The sequence below is a fragment of the Hemiscyllium ocellatum genome, chromosome 24, assembly GCF_020745735.1.
Source record: "Hemiscyllium ocellatum isolate sHemOce1 chromosome 24, sHemOce1.pat.X.cur, whole genome shotgun sequence".
Classification (NCBI taxonomy): Eukaryota; Metazoa; Chordata; class Chondrichthyes; order Orectolobiformes; family Hemiscylliidae; genus Hemiscyllium; species Hemiscyllium ocellatum.
This window is the reverse complement of record NC_083424.1, coordinates 12,502,492-12,529,603: the sequence shown is the minus strand read 5'-3', so window position 1 is coordinate 12,529,603 and position 27,112 is coordinate 12,502,492. Positions and strand designations below refer to the sequence as shown.

Genomic DNA, 27,112 nt, shown 5'->3' with positions numbered 1-27,112 from the left:
TCTGCCTCGGATGCCAAGGTACAATTCTCGACCTTTTTCTTGGGCGGGGGGTTGGTTTGGGAGGCTTGAGCCCGTGCAGTTTGGTCCTCGTTCCCCCACCCACCCCTTTCTGCTGCATTTTATTGAGCCGAGCTGGGAATTTTTGAGGCCGTTCAGTTTGCTTTTTGTTATTTATTTAAACAGCCTTGTTCCCAAGTCTAGACAAAACCAGAGAGCAATCGGAGGTGAAATTGCAAATGATAAGACGTGAAATTGACATCAGTGCGTTATCACCGGCGACTCGATGCATCAGGCATTTGGTCATAAAACATCCGGCCGAATTGTTACAAATGGATCTGTTATGCACAAACGTATTCTTATTTGTGACAGACACTCTATGCTTACTTTAAACTGTGCATTTATAGGAAATCTACCTTAGTTGCAACTCCTCGTTCACGTAAACGTTGCCTGTTTGTTATGACTCCTCTAACTGTGAAATGGATATCAGAGTTTGCCTTAGAAAGGGTTTAATAATTTATTGCTTTTAATTGTCTGTGTTGAGGTTGGTGATCTATCAATATATTTGACAAGTTTAAATTTTTAGGACAAAAATCGTCATGGCTTTATTTCCTGGGTGAAAACCATCCTATCCCGCTATTTTAGATATTTTCTAATTAACCTGTTCAGAGATGCTGTTTACACCCCTGAAGCTGGTGGGACTGGAACGCGGTCCTCCTAGTTCTGGGGTAGGGACATTACCATTGCATCACAAGAGTCCTCTTCTGTGGTAACATATTGAGATAAAACAAGGAACTGTCGAGGCTGGGGTCTTGAAACAAACAAAACCAAAAATTACTGGAGAAATTCAACAGGTCCAGCAGCATCTGTGTAGAGAGAAGACGGAGATAAAGTTTGTACTTTAGTGACAATACTCCAGAACATACTGTAGTTACAGATATAGTAATAGAGGGGTGGCTCAGTGGTTAGCAATGGTGCCTCATAGCATTGTTCGATATCACCCTCGTCTGAGGTTCGATATCACCCTCAGATGATTGACTGTGTGCAGTTTGCATGCTCTCCTTATGTCTGTGTGGGTTTCCTCTGGGTACTCTGGTTTCCTCCCACATTTCAAAGATGCATGGGTTAGCCATGGGAAATGCAGGGTTGCTGGGATGGAATGGGTCTTGGTAGGATGTTCTCCAGCAGTTTGGTGTGGTCTTGTTGGGCCAACTGGTCTGCGTCACACTGTAAGGATTCTAAGGCTGATCCCTGGCTCAGCTGACTGGGAAGAGAGGATGTGGTTTTGTCTCAGAACTGGGCTGGGCTATTCGGTCCCTTCACCCCTCACCTGGGTAGGGGGTCTGTGCGAAAGCAGATATGGAAGAGAAGAGGTTCCATAAGCAAATCTGTCATACAGAAGTTAAAATATGGCGAAAGTGAGGATGCAGATGCTGGAGATTAGAGTCGAGAGTGTGGTGTTGGAAGAGCACAGCCGGTCAGGCAGCATCCGAGGAGCAGGAAAATCGACGTTTCGGGCAAAAGCCCTTCATCAGAACTTAAAATGTAGTGAACAAAGAGACAGGGCACACGCAAGAAGGCCAAATTACAAACAACCGCAAGAACATACGCTCCAGGATGAAAAGTTGGCAGAGGTGAACTTGTCACTTAAAGCATCAGCAATAGGTCTCTTCAGCAAGGAGCATCGATATTCCCCTGGAGTCTCTTTAGGGTTGGGGGATAGTATCAGAAAATATATCACAAAGGGCCAGTTCACTTCTTCAAGTGGATCATCAGCCGCAAGAAGTTGATCATGATGATCATTTTGACTTGCAGCCTGTGACTGTTATATGCATGTCAAAGAATTTCCTCCTAGCCTCCTAGATGTAATTTATGCCTCTTACCAATTTTCCACACCCCCCTGAATTGGCCAATTGTTGCTCTGAGTGAACCTGGGAGCTGTCTTCCAGGAGAACAACCATTACCTCACTTAACTCCAACAGGAGAAAGTGAGGACTGCAGATGCTGGAGATCAGAGCTGAAAAATGTGTTGCTGGAAAAGCACAGCATCCAAGGGCATGAGCCCTTCTTCAGGAGAAGGGCTTATGCCCGAAACGTCGATTCTCCTGCTCCTTGGATGCTGCCTGACCTGCTGCGTTTTTCCAGCAACACATTTTTCAGCTCTTAACTCCAACAGATGCATACATTGCATGACTCCTATTATTGTATGTGGCCATGCAAGAACAATAGGCATTCAGAAACATATGTCGTGATGGTTCACCCATAATAATATGGGACGGACGAGATGGACTGACTGAGCTTTTCCTGCTCACTAACCCTGTCTGAAACAGTGGACAGTAGATGTCTTTGGCGAAAGTGAGGACTGCAGATGCTGGAGATTAGAGTTGAGAGAGTGGTGCTGGAAAAGCAGAGAAGGTCAGGCAGCATCTGAGGAGCAGGAAAATCGATGTTTCGGGCAAAAGCCCTTCATCAGGAATGAGGCTGGGAGCTGAGGGGGTGGAGAGATAAATGGGAGGGGGGTGTGGGGCTAGAGGGAAGGTAGCTGAGAGTGTGATAGGTTGGTGAAGGTGTGGAAGTAAAGGTGATAGGTCAGAGAGGAGGGTGGAGTGGATAGGTGAGAAGGAAGATGGACAGGTAGGACAGGTCAAGAGGGCAGTGCCGAGTTGGAAAGTTGGAACTGCGATAAGGTGGGGGGAAGGGAAATGAGGAAACTGATGAAATTACATTGATGCCATAGGGTTAGAGAGTTCCGAGGCAGAAGATGAGGTGTTCTTCCGCCAGGCATCGGGTGGTGAGGGAGTGGCAATGGAGGAGGCCCAAGACCTCCATGGCCTCGGCAGAGTGGGAGGGGGAGTTGAAATGTTTGGCCATGGGGTGGTGGGGTTGGTTGGTGCGGGCGTCCTGGAGATGTTCTCTGAAGTGCTGTACAAGAAGGCGTCCTGTCTCCCCAATGTAGGGGAGACCATAGCGGGAGTAATGGATACAGTAAATGACATGTGTAGAAACGCACGTAAAACTTTGATGGATGTGGAAGCTCCTTTGGGGCCATGGACAGAGGTGAGGGGGGAGGTTGTGGGCGGAGGTTTTGCAATTCCTGAGGTAGCAGGGGAAGGAGCTATGAGGGGTGGTTGGGTTGATGCAGGGCCTGGACCTGACAAGGGAGTCGCGGAGAGAATGGTCTTTACAGAAAGCGGATAGGGGTAGGGAGGGAAATATAGCTCTGTGGGTGGTGGAAATGGTGAAGGATGATGCAATGTATAGGGAGGTTGGTGGGGTGGAAAGTGAGGACCAGGGGTGTTCTGTCCCGTCTCCAAAGAGTACAAGTTCCTCTTGTCCAGATTCTACACTGAGAGTCTACATCTTGAGACTTGAGGCAAGACTTCATGTATCTTGATGTTGCCCATTAGTTTGCTCTCATTTGCGAGTTGCACAGTGAGTGCCCAGCACTGGGAGGTATGCTAGGAATGGGCTTTACCCTATTCTGCCTCATCTCATTTCTTTTAGATAGCGAGTGGCACAATTGGACTGTATCTGTTCTCCACTCCAATGTTCTTGTCTCCTTAATTTGGCTTTTGAATAATGTTAGTGACAGCATGTTAATGCATCATTCATCAGGTCCGTGGCAATCCACCTGGCCAACTGTATGCATAACATTTGACACACCCAACACAGCCCACTCAGTGTTGCTACCTCTGTTCTGTTCTTGCAGAGGATGCTCTGATACTACACCTTGCTGTTTTGCTCTGGTGGTCTGTGGGCTGGCTGGGCGGTGGGGGGTTTGGGGGTGTTGAAGGGGAAGGTCTCTACACCAGGCTAGATCAAACCTCTCAGCCATTAGTGCTGTGCATGGGCCTGGGAGAGATCAGGATGGTGTGTGGGATACAGGAAGAGGGTAGGGCTGTCCCTACAGTTTACTAATACCTATCAAATCAAGTTGGCATTAGCACTCCAATGCATTGCTGCTATTGCTTAATGTCTGAGTGTATCATTTGAGATGGAAAGGAGATGTGCCAGCTGGTCTCTTTCCTATTGGAAAGATGTTGTGAAACTTGAAAGGGTTCAGAAAAGATTTACAAGGATGTTGCCAGGGTTGGAGGATTTGAGCTATAGGAGATGCTGAACAGATTGGGGCTGTTTTCCCTGGAGCATCGGAGATTGAGGAGTGACCTTACAGAGGTTTACAAGATTATGAGGGGTATGGATCGGGTAAATAGGCAAAGTCTTTTCCCTGGGGTCGGGGAGTCCAGAACTAGAGGACATAGGTTTAGGGTGAGAGGGGAAAGATATAAAGGAGACCTATGGGGCAACTTTTTCACACAGAGGGTGGTACATGTATGGAATGAGCTGCCAGAGAAAGTGGTGGAGGCTGGTTCAATTGCAACATTTAAGAGGCATTTGGGTGGGTATATGAATCGGAAGGGTTTGGAGGGACATGGGCCGGGTGCTGGCAGGTGGGACTAGATTGGGTTGGGATATCTGGTTGGCATGGATGGGTTGGACTGAAGGGTCTGTTTCCATGCTGTACATTTCTATGACTCTATGACTCTAATCACGTGAGCAGACAGTGCACCAGCTACTGCTCAATTGTTAGCATAAGAACATAAGAAATATGACTGATCTTCTATCTCAGCCTGCCCTCCTGATCGATCTGTGATTTGCCTTAATACATTTATTGCTCAAAAATGTTATCAATCTCTGTCCTGAATATGCTCGAAGACCACAGGGCAACGTTGGCGAAGAAATCTGAAGATCCATGAGTTTCTAAGTGGAGGTGTTACTCCTCCATCTTAAAGAGCCAAAATCTTATCCTGAAAGATCTAGAGTCTTCAGCTGAGGGAAGCAGTGTCTCAATAACTAAATGCTTCTCAGTATCAGGACCATCACCATGAGCCTATCAGTAATGTATCCAAGGACTAGCTGGTCTCCACAGATCAAGAAGAACCCAAACTTGATAGTTAGCAACATTCAATGCTGTTGCAACACAGTTCAACGGACGGGTTGGGGTGCGAATTTTAACCAGGGATTGCTAACATAGAAACAGAGAAGCCAGGAGAAGGAATAGGCCAATTGGCCCTTCAAGCCTGGACTGCCATTCAATATGATCATGGCTGGTCATCCAAATCCTGTACCCACATTTTCCCCATTTCCCCTTGATCTCCATAGTCCTCGGAACTATCTCAATTTAATGTGAGAGTGCAGGAGTGTAAGGAAACATGAGGAAAAACATTTACACCCAGAGAGTGGTGGGAGTCTGGAACTCACTGTCTGTAAGGGTGGGAGAGACAGAAACCCCCCGTAACATTTAACAAGCATTTCGATGTGCATTTGCGATGCCAAGGTATTAGGGAAATGGGCCAAGTGCTGGAAAATGGGATTGAGGTAGTTGTTTTTGAATAGTGTTGACAGGGTGGGTCAAAGGAGCTTTTTGGATCTCTCTGACTACAGAAATCCTCCTCCAAGAGCAGCCAACATACAGTTTGTCTTTCCAGTTGCTTGCACCGCTCTGTAAAAGCTAAAATCGGAACAGTTTCTATGCAATGTTTTATTATAGCTGAAAATGTGTTGCTGGAAAAGCGCAGCAGGTCAGGCAGCATCCAAGGAACAGGAGATTCGACGTTTCTTCAGGAATCCTGAAGAAGGGCTTATGCCTGAAACATCGATTCTCCTGCTCCTTGGATGCTGCCCAACCTGCTGCACTTTTCCAGCAACACATTTTCAGCTCTGATCTCCAGCATCTGCAGTCCTCACTTTCTCCTCGAATGTTTTATTATAGTTTGGGGAAGATTTGGTTAAACAAAAGAAGTGAAGGGATTGAGGTATCTCGAGCAGAACTGATGGATGACTTCATGTATGTAAGTCACTTTAACCACGATCCAAATCATTTCTAGAATTGACCTGATAGATCCATGCAAACCAGGACGGAGGAAGTAATAAAAAAACACACATTGAAGTTAATTATGTTTAGCTGTTTACATTTTAAAAGGTGTGCTAACGCACAAAATATGACTTCGAAAGGCATTGCCTTTGTTGAAAGTGTTCACTTTTGCTCGTGCATTTATGGTAACCTTAATTGTATTTGGTTTTGCCATGAACATGATTTGTGGTCACCTGTCATTTCCAATGCAAAAATCAGCAGAGCTGATCATCACACGATGGATTCTGGGAAGGTTCAGTTAGCACAGTCGGATGAACAATAGAGATTAATGTCAACAGTATAGTTTCATAATGGTAGAGCCTTGGGCAGTGTTAGGAGAAAGTGAGGACTGCAGATGCTGGAGTCTGGAAAAGCACAGCAGATCAGCAGCATCCGAGGAGCAGGAGAGTCGATGTTGTGGGCAAAAGCCCTTCTTTAGGAATGAGGTTTGTGGGCCGGGGTGGGGGGTGGGGGGAGCTGAGAGATAAATGGGAGGGGGGTGGGGCTGGGGTAGATGGGAATGTGAAAGGTAGATGAAGGTGGGGGTGAAGGTGATAAGAGGGTGGAACGGATAAATGTAAAATATGATGGACTGGTCAAGAGGGCGGTGCCGAGTTGGAGGCTTGGGACTGGGATAAGGTGGGGGGAGGGGAAATGAGGAAACTGGTGAAATCCACATTGATCTCGTGTGGTTACAGGGTCCCAAGGCAGATGGTGAGGTGTCGGGTGGTTAGGGTTTGGCGATGGAGGAGGCCCAGGACCTGCATGTCCTTGATGGAATGGGAGGGGGAGTTGAAGTGTTCAGCCACAGGGTGGTGGAGTTGGTTGGTACGGGTGTCCCAGAGATGTTCTCTGAAATGATCCGCATGTTGGCGTCCTATCTCCCTGACATAGTTTTATATCCCCTGCCAATGTGGAATTTTGACCCTTACATGTGGAAGAACATTCAATTGGGAAGAGTTTGCTGGATGCTGTGGAGCTGTTCATCTAACAGGACTGGGCATTGTCAGAATGCCAAGCGTGAAGGGTCTGGGTGAGGTTTCCAGTGGCTGATAGGCTGATGCTGGATAGAAGGGGCAGTAGTGAAGTAGACATTCACGCTGGTCTTGAGACAAAGTTAAAAGCTCAGCTTGGGGTGAACCGTAGGGGAAACAATAAGAACAAATCTTGATAAAACACTGGTTTGCCCCCAGGGGTAATATTGTGTCCAATTCTGGCTGCAGACCACAAGGAAACATGTGAGGATTTTAGAGCTAGGTGTGAAAATGGTTTCTGCAAATGGTTCCAGGAATGAGGAGTTCCAACCAAAGAGTAGGGAAGTTGAAGTTGTTCTCCACAAAGAGCAGGCAGCTGAGAGACATTGAAGATTATGAGTATCTCGACAGAGTAAATAGAGAGACTATAGAAGGATCAAAAAGCGAAGGAGACAAATTTAAGGTACAGGGCAGAAGAATCAAAAAAGGATCTGAGATAGGGCTTTTTTAATTGAACCTGTGGTTAGAATCTGTAACGTATTGTTTGAGAGTATGGTGGAAACAAGGCTCAATCATAGCTTTCACAAGGGAACTGGAAAATCACCTGGAGAGAAAAGAAAAGCAAGGCTACGGAAGGAGGACCAGAGAGTGGGGTGAGATAAATCATTTCTGAAGAAAGTCTGTATGGATTCTGCACTGTCGCCATTGGGTGAGGCTATAAACAGGACATCGAGGTTGTGAGCAGTTACCTGGAGGGGAAGGGGAAGTGGAAGGACTAGGAGGAAGGGGAAAGGAAAGGGGAAACATATAATATTAACTGTAAGAGTGCAGAGCTTGTGGTGGGCGCAAAGATGATGGCCTCAATAACTGTTTAACTGTAGGCTGGAAATTGTGGAGGTGGAGTGTGTGAACTGTGTTATACAGACTGAGCAAATATTTTGTGTTAAAAGTAAGTAATTTTTGCTTCAATTATTTTTATACATACACAGTCAAAGGGTTTATGGAAATAATGCAATAATTCATTGCATGCTTTCAACTTTGACTATAAAGGGAAGATAATGAGATCAACAAGTGGTGTCTGCTGCCAGAGACCCCTCCTTTCCTTGACAATAAGAATGGCATGCTCCTGGCCATTGTGCCAACTGTTAGATGGTGCGTACTCAGATTGGCATACACTCACACAAAAAGATGTCACAGCATGGCCCTTAAGCTAGTAACTGTCCATCAGACAATCACAGTGAATAAAATTACCTGAGAACATCTTCTGGGCAGCTAGAGTTAGGGTCAGGGTTAGGGTTAGTGTCATAGTTAGGGTCAGGGTTAAGGTTAGGGTTAAGTTTAGGGTTAATGTTAAGACTATTGTCATGGTTATGGTCAGAGTTAGAGTTAATGTCATGGTTAGGGTTAGGGTTAGGGTCAGAGTCAGGGTTAGTGTCTTGGTTAGGGTCAGGGTTTAAGGTTATGGTTAAGTTTAGGGTTAATGTTAGGGCTAGTGTCATGGTTAGGGTCAGAGTTGGGGTTAGTGTCATGGTTCGGGTCAGGGTTAAGGTCAAGTTTAGTGTCAGTGTTAGAGTTCATGTCAGGGTGATGGTTAGGATTAAGTTTAGGTTTAGAGATGGATAGTAATTTTCAACCATTAATATTGTTTTGTTTATTTTGTTTTCCACAGATCTGCAATTCTCATCTTTCAGAAATGAGGTTTTCTCTGCAGCTTCAGAGTATAGAATGAGATACTGATAAACTAAGTCGCCAACTCCAGCCCATACCTTTAACACAGAATATCACGGAGACGGTAAGGGGAATAATGGTGAGCAGGTTACCCGGCTGTAGCTCACTGGCTCGATTCTGCCAGAAACTGAACAGGGTCAAAACCCTCGAGGCAGATATGATGGAGACTGCTCTGAATAGGTGCCTGTCCACTCTGGACCTGACGTTGCTTGGCTTCGGGGGTATGGTTGGCTCCGGCCTTTATGTCCTGACGGGTGCGGTTGCCAAAGACGTGGCGGGCCCCGCCATTATCCTCTCCTACATCTTTGCAGGTTTCGCATCTCTGCTGGCTGCTTTGTGCTACGCCGAGTTTGGCTCCCGTGTGCCGAAGACGGGCTCCGCCTACATGTTCACCTACGTCTCAGTGGGCGAGATCTGGGCCTTCCTGATTGGCTGGAACGTCATTCTGGAGTACGTGATTGGTGGGGCAGCAGTGGCCAGGGCTTGGAGTGGCTACCTGGACTCCATCTTCAATCACAAGATTCAGAATTTCACCGAAACGCACATTGGCAGGTGGAATGTGCCCCTCCTTGCCCCCAACCCCGATCTGCTCGCGGCCGCCATATTGCTCGTTGCCACAGCATTCATCACTTGCGGGGCCAAAGTGGCCTCTTGGATGAACCACCTGTTTGCGGTGGTGAGCATGGGAGTGATCCTCTTCATTCTGATATTCGGCTTCATCCTGGCCGACCCGAGGAACTTCAGCGCCGCGGAGGGTGGCTTCTCTCCCTTTGGATTCTCGGGCATCATGGCTGGATCAGCGACCTGCTTCTACGCGTTTGTCGGATTCGATGTCATCGCCGCGTCCAGCGAAGAAGCCCGGAACCCTCAAAAGGCCGTCCCTATCGCGACGGCTCTTTCCTTGGGCCTGGCCACTTTGGCGTACACTTTGGTCTCCGCAGCCCTCACCCTGATGGTACCTTGGCACAGCCTGAACCCCGACTCAGCTCTCTCAGACGCCTTCTACAGGAGAGGCTATGCCTGGGCTGGATTCATCGTGGCTGTCGGATCTATTTGTGGTGAGTGTTTGGCAATCTGTGCAGATTGAATCATGAGGGAAGACTAGGCAGGCTAGGCCTGAATCCTCTGGGGTTTAGAAGTGTCGGAGTTGGGTTCACTGAAATATATAAGACCCTTAGGGGATTTTACTGGGTGGATGATGAAAGAGTGTTTCCTCCTGTGGGAGAATCTAGAATTCCATTTAAAAAATAAGGGGTTGCCCATTTAAGACAGAGGTAAGGAAACATTTTCTCTCAGAGGATTGTGAGTCTTTGGAAATCCCTTCCTCAAAAGGCAATGGATGCAGTATCTTTAAATATTATTCAGATATAGGTAGATAGGTTCTTCGTGATCAATGGGATGAAAGATTATCAGGGATATTCAGCAAATAGAGTTGAGATTAAAGTCAGATCGGCCACAGTATTTTCTTTATATAGAATTCCCTACAGTGTGGAAACAGCCCCTTTGACCCAACAAGTCCACACCAACCCTCTAAAGAGTAACCCACCCAGACCTATACCCCTACTACTTTACATTTTACCCCTGACTAATGCACCTAACCCACACATCTCTGGACACCAAGGGCAATTTAGCATGGCCAATCCATCTAACCTGCACATCTTTGGATTGTGGGAGGAAACCCACACAGACATAGGGAGAATATACAAACTCCACACAGAGGCTGGAATCAAACCTGGGCCCCTGGCGCTGTGCAGTAGCAGTGCTAACCAGTGAGCCACCATGGCACCCCTAATTGAGTATCTTGTTGAATGATGGCACAGGCTCAAAAGGCTGAGTGGCCTTCTCTGGTTTCTTGTTTGTATGTTTGAGTGGGTTTTTAATTTACTTTTCCCACAGTGTGTGCTTAGCAGAGCAATGTCCAAGCCTTTGAGTCAAAGCACGTGCTCAAAACATAGCCAATGACATCTTGCTCCTCTTGTTTATTTTTTGTCAAACATGGGACACATATTGAAGGGGAGAAGAGGGACATGTAAAAATGACATGAGGGGCAAATGTTTTACACAGAGGGTGGCTTGTGTGTGGACTGAACTTGCTGAGGAAGTGGTGGATGTGAGCACAATTAATGTGTTTAAAAGACATTTGGATAAATCCTGTACATGAATAGGAAAACTTTGGAAGGAGATGGGCCAGGAGCAGGCAGGTGGGGTTAGGTTAGTTTGGGATTACGTTCAGCACGGACTGGTTGGACCAAAGAGTTTGTTTTCATGCTGGATGACTCTATCCCAATCGTCCAAGATACACAGCATTAAACCAGATCTTTCAACTGGTCCGTTTCCATTTATTCTTATGCTGAGTCTCAGCATCAATGCAGACCTGAATGTGGCATGGGCTAAGAATGTTGTAATGTACATTACCCTCAGGAAAGCGAGAGATCTGAGCTTCTTAAGAAACCACGATGGAAGATCATTGCAAAGATACAGCACACAAGAGTGGCCCATCATGCCTATCGTTTTATTGGTTTATAAGCCATCAAGATTGAAAATGAATTGAATAAGTAATGTAAGTAGCCATGATATCAATAGAAAGAAATATAACTTCTTCAAAATTCATTCATGGGCTGAAGGCATCACTGGCCAGACCAGAATTTATTGTCCATCCCTAACTGTCCTGGAAGATGGTTGTGAATTGCATTCTTAAGCTACATCAGCCATTGGGTGCTGTTAGAAAGGGTCTTTCAGAATGGTTGCTCAGTTACAGTGAGGGATTGGCGATATATTGGCAGTAATTCAGGATAATGAGGGATTTAGAGGGAACTTTAGTAATAATGTTCCTGAGCATTTGCTGCCCTTGTCCTTCTAGATGGTAGACTTACCGGCTTTTTAATTTATTTTGTGAGATGTGGGCACCGCTGGCTGGCCAGCATTTATTGCCCGTTCCAGTTGCCCTTGAGAAGGTGGAGGTGAGCTGCCTTCTTGAATCGATACATTCCACCTGCTGTGGCTGAACCCACAATGCCTTCAGGAAGGGCAGTCCAGGATTTTAACCCAGTGACAGTGAAGGAACAAGGAATGGCGATATATTTCCAAGGCAGGATGGTGTGTGGCTTGGAGGGGAAGTTGAAGGTGCTGGTATTCTCATATGTCTGTTGCCTTTGTCTTTCTAGATGGAAGTGTTTGTAGGTTTGGAAGGTGCAGTCTGAGGATTGTTGGTGAATTTCCGTAGTGCATCTTGTAGGTAGTACACATTGCTGCTACTGAGCGTCAGTGGTGGAGGGAGTGGATGCTTGTGGATGTGGTGCCAATTAAGCTAGTTGCTTTGCCCTAGATGATGTCAAGCTTCTTGAGTGTTGTTGGAGCTGCACCCATCCAGGCAAATGAAGAGCATTCCAACACACTCCTGACTTGTGCCTTGTAGATGGTGCACGGGCTTTGGGGAGTCAGGAGGTGAGTTACTCACCACAGTATTCTCAGCCTCTGACCTGTTCTTGTAGCCAGTGTTTATGTGGTGAGTCCAGTTGAGTTTCTGATGAATGATAACTCCCAGGATGTTGATGTTGGGGGATTCAGTAATGGTAACAATATTGAATGTCAGGGATGGTGGTTAGATTATCCCTTGTTAGTGATGGTCATAGCCTTTCATTTGTGTGATTTGAATATTACTTGTTACTTGTCAGCCCAAGCCTAGATATTGTCTAGATCTTGTTGCATTTGGACATGGATGGCTTCAGGATCTGAGGAGTTGTGAATGGTGCTGAACATTGTTCACTGATTATTGCACATTCCCACTTCTGACCTTATGATGACAGGAAGGTCATTGACAAAGCAGCTGAAGATGTTTGGGCCTAAGACACTACCCTGAGAGACTCCTGTGGAGATGTCTTGGAGCTGAGTTGTTTGACCTCCAACAGCCACGAGCATCTTCCAATATGTCAGTTATGATTCTAACCACAAGAGAATTTACCCCTATATCTATTGATTCTGGTTTCGTGAGGGCTCCGTGCTGTCACACCCAGTCGAATGCAGTCGTCATGTCAAGGGCAATCACTCTCACCCCACCTCTGGAATTCAACTCTTTTGTCCATGTTTGAACCAAGGCTTTAATGAGGTCAGGAGCTGAGTGGTCTTGGCGGAACCCAAACTGGGCATCACTGAGCAGGTGCTGTATGATAGCACTGTTGATCACACCTTCCATCACTTGACAGATGATTGGCAGTAGACCGATGGAGCGGTAATTGGCTGGGTTGGATTTGACCTGCTTTTTACGTACAGGACATAGTTGAGCAACTTTCCACATTGTTGTGTAGATGCCAGTGTTGTAACTGTACTGGAACAGCTTGGCTAGGGGAGTGGCAGGTTCTGGAGCACAGTTTGTTAGGTCCCAAAAGCCTTTGCAGTATCCAGTGCCTCCAACTGTTTCTTGATATCACATGGAGTGAATCAAATTGGCTGAAGACTGGTATCTGTAATGCTGGAGTCCACTGGAGGAGGCCCAAATGAATCATCACTCGGCACGGCTGACTGAAGATTACTGCGAAAGCTTCAGCCTTATCTTTTGCACTGATGTGCTGGGCTCTTCCATCATCGAGGGTGAGGATATCCATGGAGCCTCCTCCTCGAGTGAGTTGTTTAATCATCCACCACCATCCATGCCTGGATGTGGTAGGACTGCAGAGCTTAGATCTGATCCATTGGTTGTGGGGTCGCTTAGCTCTGTCTATCATCTGCTGCTTCTGCTTTTTGGCAGGTAGTCCTGCTTGGTGGCTTCATCAGGTTAACACCTCATCTTCAGGTACGCCTGTTGATATTCCTGGCTTAGTGCTAAGGGGCACCTATCGTCATCCCACCTATCTCTCCTCCAGCCCCAAACCCCTCCCCAGTCCTGATGAAGGATCCAACCCAAAATGTCAACTCTCCTCCTCCTCAGATGCTGCCTGACCTGTTGTGCTTTTTCCAGTGCCACATTCTATCCACATTGCTCCTGGCATACCCTCCTGCACTCTCCATTGAACCAGAGTTGATCCCCTGGCTTGACAGTAATGGTGGAGTGGGGGATATGCTGGGCCATGAGGTTACAGATTGTACTGGAGTTCAATTCTGTTGCTGTTGATGGCCCACAGCACCTCATGGATGCCCGGTCATGAGTTGATAGAAGGTGTTCTCAACAGGGTCTTCACTACATCTTGGAGATAACATAAGATTGCTTTGGATGTGGTGCCAATCAAGTTAACTGAATTTTTCTTGGATGGTGTTGATCTTCTTGAGGGTGTTTGGAGCTGCATTCAGCCAGACAAATAGAGACTATTGCATCTTACTCCTGCCTTCTGCATTATAATGGCAGGCAGACATTGCTGTCTTCACTGTAGAGAAAGCAAAATAAATAGTAGCTGTAAATTGGGAATTGCACTAGTGAGGGAAGTGGTGTTGAGCAAACTGATGGAGTTGCAGGTTGACAGGTCTCCAGCTCCTAATGTATTCATCTTCAGGGTAGTTGGTGTCAATTTTCTAAAATTCTCTAGATTCTAGGGAGATCCAATCAGATGTGAACATAACAAATGTAACCCTTCTAGCCATTCCTAATTTCCCTGAGAAGATGGTGGAGAGCTGCCTCCTTTAACTGTTGCACTCCATGTGATTTCCTTAACATCTTGTGAAACCATTTCAAAGCCTCATGTAGACCAAACCAGATAAGGACAGCCGATTTCTTTCGTCTTGGGGCACCAGTGACCTAAATGGGTTTTCACCTTATTTGGTGGTTTCACAATCATGATTAAAGAAACCAAAATTTAATTCAAGATTTTTATTCAAGTGGATATGAAGGCCATTTGGCCCAACATTTGGTTCTTCTAAAGAATAATTTAATTAGTCTCACTTACTTGCTTCTCACAACCCTTCATTGTCATAGAGATGTACAGCACTGAAACAGACTCTTTGGGTCAACCCATCCATGCCAACTAGATGTCCCAACCCAATCTAGTCCCACCTACTAGCACCTGGCCCATATCCCTCCAAACCCTTCCTATTCATATACCCATCAGATGCCTTTTAAATGTTGCATTTGTACTAGCCTCCACCACTTCCTCTGGCAGCTCATTCCATACACGTACCACCCTCGGTGTGAAAGCATTGCTCCTTGGGTTTCTTTTATATCTTTCACCTCTCACCCTAAACCTAGTTCTGGACTCCCACTCCCCAGGGAAAAGACTTTGTCTATTTATCCTATCCATGCCCCTCATGATTGGGTCAAAATCCTACAGCTCTCTCCTTGACTGCAACATGGGTGCACCCCAAGCACTATAGCAATTCAAGTTTTCTCTAGGGCAGTTAGAAAAGGGCAATAAATGCTGGTCTAGCCAGTGGCATTCCTCCCCTCATAGGTCCTCACCACCATTCAAGATATCATTGCTGATTTGCAACCTAAACCCATAGATGCAATTTTGCCCCACATCTCTTAGATTTTTAGTTTATCAAAAGCATTATCAATCACAATTTTATAATTAGCAATTGATCAGTATCAACTGTTCTTTGCAGAAGAGAGTTCCACACTTCCACATCACCCTCTGGGTGTTGATGTGTGTTTTTCAATTTCACTCTTGTAAGTTCAGGATTAAATGGTGTCTGTGTTAAAACCTAAGTCACTAACTTCAAATCAGTATAAGAACAAGATGTGGTGAGATACAGAAATAAATGATTAGATGTTGTCTATATTGAAACATCTTTTGATTATTATTTCTTTCCCCTCTATATTCAAGCAATGAACACAGTCCTCCTCTGCAACCTGTTTTCTGTCCCTCGGATTGCGTACGCCATGTCTGAGGATGGCCTACTCTTCAAGGTATTTGCGCGGGTGAACCCAGTCACTAAGGTCCCAGTGATCGGCATCGTCCTGTTTGGAATCCTGATGGCCATCCTGGCCATGGTGTTTGACCTGGAATCCCTGGTGCAGTTCCTGTCTATCGGAACGCTCCTGGCGTACACATTTGTTGCTGCCAGTACCATCGTGCTACGCTACCAGACAGACAAAGTGAAGCGCTCGGAGACACCCCCGCCCAATCCAAGTCCTCAAACCCAGGATGGCAGTGGGCTGAAGGAGTATGAATCATTTTCGGATAAGCTCCAGTTAGTAGAGAAGCAAAAAGCAGCCAAGGAACGAAGGGAGCCTGGCCAACTGAAGTCCTCCTTTGAGCCTTATTTACATTTCCTTAGTGACTTTGTACCTGGGGAGATAGTGACTGTCGCAGTTACCTCCATGGTGCTCTGTTCAATATGCCTGTGCTGCATACTGGTTTTTGGTGTCAGTCATCTCCAGCTCCCTCAGTGGGCTTACATTCTATTCATCGTGTTCTTTGCAATTGGGTTTCTCCTCAGCTTATTCCTCATCTGGATTCATGAACAGCATCAAAAGCTGAATACCTTTCAGGTGAGTCCTCGCATGTTTAGCACTCAGGCAGCTTTTATTTTCAATTCATCCATGGGATGCAGGCATTTATAATCATTCCTATTTGCCCAATGGGAAGTGAGGGGTCCACCATATTGCTGTGGGTTTGAAGTCATAAATAGGCTAGACTTGGTAAAGACAGCAGATTTCCTTTCCCAAAGCAAGGATCAGGTGAATAGCCAAGGTCAATTCCATGGGGTAGGGGAGTCTAAAATTAGAGGTTATAGGTTTAGGGTGAGAGTGGAAAGATACAAAAGGGACCTAAGGGGCAACTTTTTCACACTGAGTGTGGTGCATGTATGGAATGGGCTGCCAGAGGGAATGGTGGTACAATTACAGTATTTAAAAGGCATCTCGTTTGGTATATGACTTGGAAGGGTTGAGAGGCATATGGGCCGAATGAGACTAGATTAATTTAGGATATCTAGTTAGCACGGACGAGTTGGACCGAAGGGTCTGTTACCATGCTGTCGAACTCTATGCCTCGAAAGGTCATTAGTGAACCAGGTGGGTTTTCAACAACAATGTTACCAACTACCGTTTTCTTTTAAATTAAGCTTTCACCATCTGCTGGCAACAGGATTTGAACCCACATCCCAGAACATTAACCCAGGGCTTTTGGATTGCTCGATGATATTACCACTATGCCATTACCTTCCCTTGGGTCACTATTGAGCACACTGAGTTATGATTTTTCAAAATTGTATGGTTGTCTGTCAGTTAGATGCTGAAAAAAAGCAGTACATCATTTGAATGGAGATGATCAAGAACCGCAGCTGCTTGAAGTTACTGGAGAATTATTCAGATGTACTTAGGTAACATCAATTACTGTATCCTGCAAATAAAATCATGGTGCAAAGCTGTTTGGGAAGCTTTATGTCAGGATGGGATGATGAGATGATTGGGGTTGTTCAGGTTCAGTTATGTTTACATCAGGTTAATATCCATTTTCCAGCCAAGTATCTGAGGTTGGCGTTGATTAAACTGGGCATAAGGTTTTGAGATGGTTGTCCTGAAAATGAAAAGGTTTAAATGTGAAATAATCTGAAGAATGATAAAAAGAGTCTTGAGGATTCCAAGCGATGGGAATGTGTCAATCTCCTTCTGCAGATTGTTCCACTGTAGGACTGTTCTTGGAATACACTATTCTGGAAGCAAATGGTTTCTGTGGATGGCTACCTTGTTCTATCTTTGCCAGAGGGCATCAGGCAGTAGGGGGAGGTATTTTTAAGGTGAGGAGAGAAAGATTTTAAAAGGACACAACGGGCAATTTTTTTTAAAACAGTGGTTCATGTGTGGAATGAACTGCCAGAGAAAATGGTGGATGTGGGTACAGTTACAACATTTAAAAGACATTTGCATAAGTTCATGAACAGGAAAGGTTTGGAAGGATGTGGACCAAGCGCAGAGTGGTGAGACTGCTTTAACTTGGGAACATAATTGGTTTTGACTTTGAACCGAAGAGTCTGTTACTGTGCTGTATGATTCTGTGGCTCTATAACATGGGCAGGCTGCTTTTCCCCCTCCTTACAATAGAGGAGGTTCGGGTCAGAATTAATAATTTGCGTTGTTTTGAAAAAGTAGACAGGGAGAGACTGCCTCCAGTGGCTGGAGGGTCACTAACCAGAAGACACAGACAAAATGAAAATAATTAGGACAAGAAACAGTCATGAAATGAGCTCTACTTTCTTGAACACAGTGAATAGTTTTATGATTTGGAAAGAGGAATACTCCAGAACTTCAGGCTAATGTTCTGGGAATACGGGTTCAAATCAGATGTTGAAGTTTGAATTTAATAAAATGTGAAATTAAAAGGTGGACAAATTATGACTGTTGTCAGCTGTTGTGACAATCCATCTGGGTCACTAATTTTCTGTAGGAATGGAAATCCGCCATTCTTACTTGGTCTTGCCTACGTGTGAGATCAGGCCCACAGTGATGTGGTTCGACTCTTAACTGGCTTCTGAAATGACAAACTCCTCATTTCATTGGGAGTTAAACAGAGACAACGAATGCTGACCTTGCCACTCCTGCAAAAATGACAAATGTATACAAGCAATTTTCATTAGATGCATTCAGAGATGAATTTACACCGGAAACTTGACACTAGTGTGACAAAAATGTGAACATTTTGATGTGCAAATGAGTGCAAAATATTTATAAAGACAAGCAGAAACAATATTGCTGTGTTAGATGTCTTGTGGACAAACCTTTCTCTTTTACTTATTCTTTCATTGGATGTGAGCATCACACGAAAGACCAACATCTAACGCCCCTCACTAATTAAACTTAGATTAGATTAGTTTACTTTCAGTGTGGAAACAGGCCCTTTGGCCCAACAAGTCCACACCGACCCGCCGAAGCGCAACCCACCCACACCCCTACATTTACCCCTACCTAACACTACGGGCAATTTAGCATGACCAATTCACCTGACCTGCACATCTTTGGACTGTGGGAGGAAACCAGAGCACCCGGAGGAAACCCACACAGACACGGGGAGAATGTGCAAACTCCACACAGTCAGTCGCCTGAGTCGGGAATTGAACCCGAGTCTCAGGTGCTGTGAGGCAGCAGTGCTAACCACTGTGCCACCGTGCCAATCCAAATTTTTCCCATGGTAGGGGAGTCTAAAACTAGAGAGCATAGGTTTAAGGTGAGAGGGGAGAGATACAGAGTCTAGAGGGGCAATCTTCTTCATAGTAAGATTAGTGAGTGTTTGGAATGGGCTATCCGAGGTAGTGGCGGAAGAGAGTACAATTTCACCATTAAAGAAATATTTAGACAGGTGCATGAATGGAATAGGTACACATGGATATGGACCAAAACCAGGCAAATGGGACTAGTTTAATTGTGAAAACTGGGGGGGGGGGGGAGGGGCATAGGCAAATCAGGCTGTGGGTCCATTTCCATGCTGTAGAGGACATCTGTAACTCTGTGCTGGGCTATTTCAGAAGGCTGATGGGTTTGAATGATAATTGATGATAGGTTCATGGTCACCATTACTAGAAATGGGGGCATGATTTTTCCCACCACTGGAGGCAGCAGAAAGGGAAATTATTGGGTGAGTTTGCCTTTTGCAATTAGAAACACAGAAAGTAGGAGCAGGAGGGACATATCCATAACTTTGGACCAGGGGGCCCAGGTTCAAGGTGTATCATCGCATTGCTGAATAAGTTGATTAGAAAACATTATGTTCCAAATATGTCATGCCTACTCAATCCTGAAGCATGTTAAACTATGGTTCAAGAATATTTACTTAATTGTGTCTTGTGACTGTTTACCTATGGTATTGTTAGCTTAGTTCGCTGGACAACTGGTTTACAACATAAAGTGATGCCAACAGAGCAGTTTTGATTCCTGCCCTGGCTGAGGTTACCATAAAGGACTCCCCTTCACAATCTTTCCCCTCCTTTGAGGCATGGTGACCCTCAGGTTAAACTCCCGCTAGTTCTCTCTAATGAGAGAATGGGACGCTGGCAAATTTACTGATATTGTGACATGTATAATATTTTTTGTGTTTGTCAGATTGGTACCTCAGCAGTTTGTTGTTGAATACTCCCCTTTTTTTTTCTTGATGTGATTTGATATGATATGACTGTATACTTGTACCAAAAGAAATTACAATTGCTAAAGTGTGAGGCAGTTCCTGTGATTCCACATCACTGAGTTCATGCAGCCAGCATTAATCTTCCTTTCCCTCTCCTGCCATGCCCATACTCAGTTATGGTGTTTCACTCACATTAAAGCCTTTTAAATCCTTAACAGAGACTGGGGTGGAGGGCTACACATTTTGTTAAATTCCAACAGTCATTTGAGATTAAAGATAACTTACTTCCCCTCAGTGCCTCTTCCCACTTATCTCCTTTTGGAATGCTGGGGCGAAATTACATGCGTGAGTTGAAAATGCGTTGCTGGTTAAAGCACAGCAGGTTAGGCAGCATCCAAGGAACAGGAAATTCGACATTTCGGGCATAAGCCCTTCATCAGGAATGAGGAGAGTGTGACTCTCCTCATTCCTGATGAAGGGCTTATGCCCGAAATGTCGAATTTCCTGTTCCTTGGATGCTGCCTAACTTGCTGTGCTTTAACCAGCAACGCATTTTCAACTGTGATCTCCAGCATCTGCAGACCTCATTTTTTACCCGAAATTACATGCGTGACAGGCTGACTATTGAAAGTTACTTGACTAAAGAGAACTAGATAGAGTCAAGAATGAATCTGCTCATGCCCGATGTTCACACACTAGCAGATTCAAGCTGGACTCGCTGGATAGCACTCCCCAGAGTCTTCGCAACTAAGAAAGACTTGCTTTTAATAGATTAGATTACTTACAGTGTAGAAACAGGCCCTTCGGCCCAACAAGTCCACACTGACCCACCGAAGCACAACCCACCCATACCCCTTCACCTAACACTACGGGCAATTTAGCATGGCCAATTCACTTCACTTGCACATCTTTGGACTGTGGGAGGAAACCCACGCAGACACGGGGAGAATGTGCAAACTCCACACAGTCGCCTGAGGTGGGAATTGAACCCAGGTCTCTGGCACTGTGAGGCAGCAGTGCTAACCACCATGCCACCCACCAGACCTTTCTCAGCCTCTAGGTATTCTATAGGGTTTTTATGCTCACTGCCTTACATTGAGGTGCAGGTCCTGTTGCAAAGTCTTGAAAGGCAGCAGTTAAGTTGCACACTATGGCATCATCCCTTCAAAGTCAAAATCCTCCATCTTCCCTCCCTAATGTGAGTGCACTAGCACCCTGTGGACTGCAGTGATCCAGGAAAATGGCATCACAATAGAGATGGACAGTCAATACTTATCAAGCCAGCGATGCCCACATTCCACGATAAGATTTTTTAAAATGCAGCAAGGTCCCTCAAATAGCAATGTGACAATGTTGGTTCATGGATAAATATTTATTAGGTCACCAGTGACAACTCCCTGGCCCATGTTGAGATGTTGCCATGAGATCTTTGATGTCCATCTGAAAGGGCAGTCAGTGTCAAAATCTCAACAGAGAATTGACACACATGATGGTCAAATGCTGATTGTAGATTTTACTCTCCAGTTGTCAGAGTGGGACTTGACTTCAAAGATTTGTACCCTGAGGTAAGAGTGCTCTGCACTAACTCCTCAGGCCAGTTATTGCATTACCACTTCCAATACTGAGATCAATTACAGTGCAGACTCACATTGAGTGCAGCAATCATCTGGGTCCTATCACATAATCACCACCATCCCAGATGTCTACTTGCTTATTAGTGAGTGATGACTGCTAGTTGTTTCATCTAAGGGTCACCACGCCTCAGATGAGTGGAGAGAGAGACCTTCACAGAAACATCAGCTAGAGTGGGAATTGAACCCATGATAGGCACATTAGAAATGTGGAGCTTATTCAAGGAAAAGCTACTGTGTCCTAGATAAGTATGTACCTGTCAGACAGGGAGGAAGATGTAGAGCGCGGGAGCTGTAGTTTATGAATTAAGTGGAATCTCTGGTCAAGAGAAAGAAGAAGGCTTATGTTAGGATGAGATGTGAAGGCTCAGTTAGGGTGCTTGAGGGTTACAAGGTAGCCAGGAAAGACCTAAAGTGAGAGCTCAGAAGAGCCAGGAGGAGACATGAGAAGTTGTTGGCGGATAGGATCAGGGTAAACCCGAAGGCTTTCTATAGGTATTTAAGGAATAAAAGAATGACGAGAGTAAGATTAGGGCTGAAAATGTGTTGCTGGTCAAAGCACAGCAGGCCAGGCAGCATCTCAGGAATAGAATTCCCTATTCCTGAGATGCTGCCTGGCCTGCTGTGCTTTGACCAGCAACACATTTTCAGCTGTGATCTCCAGCATCTGCAGACCTCATTTTTTACTCGAGTGTAAGATTAAGACCAATCAAGGATAGTAGTGGGAAGTTGTGTGTGGAGTCAGAGGAGATTGGGGAAGCACTAAATGAATACTTTTCAACAGTATTCACTATAGAAAACGACAATGTTGTCGAGGAGATCACTGAGATACAGGCTACTAGACTAAGTGTGATTGAGGTTCACAAGGAGGTGGTATTAGAAACCCTGCAGAGTGTGAAAATAGATAAGTCCACTGGGCCAGATGGGATTTATCCTAGGATCCTCTGGGAAGCCAGGGAGGAGATTGCGAAGCCTTTGGCATTGATCTTTAAATCATCATTGTCTACAGGAATAGTGCCAGAAGACTGGATGATAGCAAATGTGGTTCCCCTGTTCAAGAAGGGGAGTAGAAACAACCCTGGTAATTATAGATCAGTGAGCCTTACTTCAGTTGTTGGTAAAGTGTTGGAAAAGGTTATAAGAGATAGGATTTATAATCATCTAGAAAAGAATAATTTGATTAGGCATAGTCAGCACGGTTTTGTGAAGGGTAGGTTGTGCTTCACAAACCTTAGAGTTCTTTGAGAAGGTGTCCAAACAGGTAGATGAGAGTAAATCTGTTGATGTGGTGTATATGGATTTCAGCAATGCGTTCGATAAGGTTCCCCATAGTAGGCTATTGTACAAAATGCAGAGGAATGGGATTGTGGGAGATCTAGTAGTTTGGATCAGTAATTGGCTTGCTGAAAGAAGGCAAAGGGTGGTGGTTGATGGGAAATGTTCATCCTGGAGTCCAGTTACCAGTGGTGTACTGCAAGGGTCGGTGTTGGGTTCACTGCTGTTTGTCATTTTTATAAGTGACCTTGGATGAGGACATAGAAAGGTGGGCTAGTGAATTTGTAGCCAACACTAACGTCGGTGGAGTTGTGGATAGTGACGAAGGATGTAGTAGGTTACAGAGAGACATAGATAAGCTGCAGAGCTGGGCTGAGAGGTGGCAAATGGAGTTTAATGCAGACAAGTGTGAGGTGATTCACTTTGGTCAGAGTAACTGGAATGCAAAGTACTGGGCTAATGGTAAGATTCTTGGTAGTGTCGATGAGCAGAGAGATCTCGGTGTCCAGGTACACAGATCCTTGAAAGTTGCCACCCAGGTTGACAGGGTTGTTAAGAAGGCATACAGTGTTTTAGCTTTTATTAATAGAGGGATCGAGTTCCAGAACCATGAGGTTATGCTACAGCTGTACAAAACTCTAGTGCGGCCGCACTTGGAGTATTGTGTACAGTTCTGATCACCGCATTATAAGAAGGATGTGAAAGCTTTGGAAAGGGTGCAGAGGAGATTTACTAGGATGTTGCCTGGTATGGAGGGAAGGTCTTACGAGGAAAGGCTGAGGGACTTGACGCTGTTTTTGTTAGAGAGAAGAAGGTTGAGAGGTGACTTAATAGAGACATATAAGATAATCAGAGGGTTGGAAATGGTGGACAGGGAGAGCCTTTTTCCAAGAATGGTGACGGCGAGCACGAGGGGACATAGCTTTAAATTGAAGGGTGATAGATATAAGACAGATGTCAGAGGTAGTTTCTTTACTCAGAGTAGTAAGGGTATGGAATGCTTTGCCTGCAACAGTACCAGATTCGCCAACTTTAAGTATATTTAAGTCGTCATTAGACAAGCATATGGACGTACATGGAATAGTGTAGGTTAGATGGGCTTCAGATTGGGATGACAGGTCAGCGCAACATTGAGGGCCGAAGGGCCTGTAATGTTCTATGTTCTATTGTCATTACTCTGCATCACAAACCAGCCGTCAAGCTCTTTACATTAAGAGATAATCCAGTAGTTCGTAATAAAATTATGATGAGTTGTACCACTAATGAGATTTTTATGACTTTTCATTTTGTAGGTTCCATTGGTGCCCTTGATTCCTGGAATCAGTATCTTACTGAATGTATATCTGATGTTAAAGCTCAGTTTATTGACTTGGGTGCGATTCTCTGTTTGGATAGTTATAGGTAGGACAATTTTATTTTAAAACATTAATTGCTCGTTTACTTAGCTGGGTTCCACAGATGGAGTGTTGCCACGGTATGGCAGGTCATTAATTAGGGAATCTGATGGATGGTTTCCGTATCTCCTGTTTAACTGTCTGTTCCAGTAATGAATTATGAAGTTACTAGTAACCTTTAGAAATAACGATGAAACAACCAATGGAAAAACATGCGTTTGCCACCTGTAGGCATGCAATATTATCTAAAATTCCTTGATCTGCCAGTTATATAGAGTTATACAGCACAGGAATAGACCCTACTATTCAACTAATCTGCACTTACCAGACATCAAATGGGACTAGGTCAGATTGTGCCAACATTTGGCCCATATCTCTCTAAACCCTTCACATACCAATCCAGATGCCTTTTAAATGTTGTGATTGTACCTGCCTTCACCACTTCCGCTGGCAGCTTGTTCCATAAGCTATGTTAAATTTCTGCCATTGTCCAACTTTTTGTTTTTCTACTGAACTTCTTTCCCATTCTACCCAGCCAACTCAGCCCTTATCCATGTTTAATGACCAAGTCTTGTTTCCAACCCATGTTTCTCACTCTCCAACTGAACGCTAAGTTCTGCCATGCCATGGCCACTGTTCCCTAGGGGGATCTCTTACTCAAATAATTCATCAAATCTGTTGCATTACAGAACACCAGATCCAAAATAGTAGCTGGATCAGGAAATGGTCCTGAAGATACTCATAATTCTTTGTAACAGCTACATTTGCGAATTTAATCTTCATGGAGATTGGGAAAATCAAAGTCATCCATGTGCATTGACTCTTTTGACATGCCAACTTTGACCTCCTTGTAACCATCTCTCCAAAATGGCTGTAAGATCATACCCCTATTTGTGCTGTTCATTCATTTAATTTATTCTGAATACTTTGTAGAGTAGAGCACCATTAATTTTGCCATTTTACCCACAACCTTTGCCCCTATTTGTTGTGATCTGGAAAATATTGCCTGAAAGGATGGTAGAAAAATATACAGTAAGAACTTGCAAAAAGGATACATACCTAAAATAAATTGGAGGTTATGTGGAAAAATCAGATGAGAAAGTCTAATTGCCAGCTATTTCAGAGAGCTGGTTAGGCAGCATCCGAGGAGCAGGAGAGTCGATGTTTTGAGTATAAACTCTTCATCAGAAATGATGAAGAGCTTATGCTCGAAATGTTGACTTTTCTGCTCCTTGGATGCTGCCTGACCTGCTGTGCTTTTCCAGTATCACATTCATTGACTCTGATCTCCAGCATCTGCAGTCCTCACTTTCTCCTAGCTATTTTTAAAGAGCTAGAATTGATATAATGGACCAAATGGACTCCTTGTAGTGTCACATCTCACTGGGCTAACATGCCAGCTATCAAGAGTTATTACAAAGTTAAAAAATTTTCAACAGATTCAAACTTCTCTAAGTTACCTCTCTTTTAAAATGGTGGTTTACAGAAAACATTGACCAGATTTTTGTACTTTGCAAGAATTACCATTTATTACACAGCTACAGCTTCTAACCAAAGGCAAGCAACTACTAATTGTCAAGATATTCCTCTAATGTTAGAACTATATTCCCCTTATAAACAAAACCCTCCCCCATTACATACACATGAGGACAGAGGCAGGCAGACAAATAACATTGAACTGCATTCCCACCAGCCATTACACCAATGTGCCAGTTCACAGGATTAGGTGAGATGATCCTTTTGCTTGCCAGGACCTGCTGCTCCTTCATCCCTTATTCTAGGTTCTTTCCACTTCTGCTCCGGAGACACATTAACTGCAAAGACTCTGATTAAAAACCCCACTGCTTACAACAATGAGCATAGGGGAATAAAAAGTGACTTGCGGAACCATAGTAACTAATACTGCCAAATGCCTAAGGACAACTTTCTAACATCACACGGTGGATGAATGCTCAGCACTAGGAAACACAATTTGCTACAGTGTTGTTGGGCTAAATGTTGACTCCTTTCATTAATCCCCAGTGAAGGCGGGCAAGGGAAGTGTCCATGTTTAGCCTGGATGAGTCTATGTCTGGGCAAATTGTCTAACAACAGCCAACTTGCATGGCTCACGTGTGGACAATGGCTTTATATTTGTTACATTCAGCTTACCTGGCCTAGAGCCGCCATTTTCTCAAGAACATGAGGGGTGGGGTAAGAATGGGGCTGGTGGCTGAAAGATGATAAAAAAAAGAGGGATAGGAAAAATGTAGTTCTTATTGTGGAGAAGTTATCAATATTCAGACAGAGGGCTTGTGTTGTACAGAGGCACTGTCCCTACATCAGAGCCAGAAGGCCTGGGTTCAAGCACCACCTGTTCCAGAGGTGTATAATTACATCCCTGAGCAGGTTAATTAGAACATATCTAAATATTCAGGAGAAAGTGAGGGCTGGAGATCAGAGTCAAAGAGTGTGGCTCTGGAAAAGCTGGTCAGGCAGTATCTGAGCAGCAGGACAGTTAGAGCTTATGCACGAAACGTCGATTATCCTGTTCCTCAGATGCTTCCTGACCGGCTGTGCTTTTCCAGCACTATACTCTTCGATATCTAAATATTCAGCCAAGCCAGTCAAGTGTAAACTGAGAGGGGTTTAAACTTATGTCACTGGAATTGCTCTTGTACAAATGATTTCACATGCTGGTAGTCTGAGAGGGAAACCATCCAACAACACTGGACAAATCTTCCATGCTGTCCTAATGTCTCCTCATGGAAGTCAGGATCTGATATTACCTGATCTCTCCTGTGGAAGGATTTGGTGAGGGAAGGGTGGACATTGTACTAAATGAAATACACTCCGCAAATGTAAAATGTCATTGAGTATGACTGTTGTAGGTAGAACTGGAGGCTTCTAATGTGCTTTCTTATTTTGTAAGGTTTTCTTATCTATTTCGGTTATGGGATCTGGCACAGTAAGGAGAATCTGAAGGAGCCAAAACCACAGAATGTTGTTGCCCGGTATGTTGTCCTTCCTAGCGGCAGCTTGGTGGAAACAGTCCAAACCGTGCAGCCAGACACCCAACACACCATGGGCATGGTGGAAGTGACCGGAGAAGGAGCGAGTAGATAGTAGCAGACTTGGCCAGTTGCCCTTCGCCAGAGGAACCCTCCCACTCTAAGCTTCGGTGTTACTCCAGGTAAAGTTGGACAGAGCTGAACCACAGTATTTTCACCAGGTTG

General features: G+C 44.8%; 1 protein-coding gene across 1 annotated transcript; it reads left to right on the top strand.

The window, feature by feature from the left end:
* slc7a4 (solute carrier family 7 member 4) lies at positions 1-27,112 on the top strand. Its single transcript, XM_060843921.1, has 5 exons — positions 1-18; positions 8,555-9,671; positions 15,362-16,029; positions 23,796-23,904; positions 26,809-27,112. Exons 2-5 carry the CDS (start codon positions 8,690-8,692, stop codon positions 27,000-27,002), a joined length of 1,953 nt encoding a protein of 650 aa, XP_060699904.1. The 5' UTR covers positions 1-18; positions 8,555-8,689; the 3' UTR covers positions 27,003-27,112.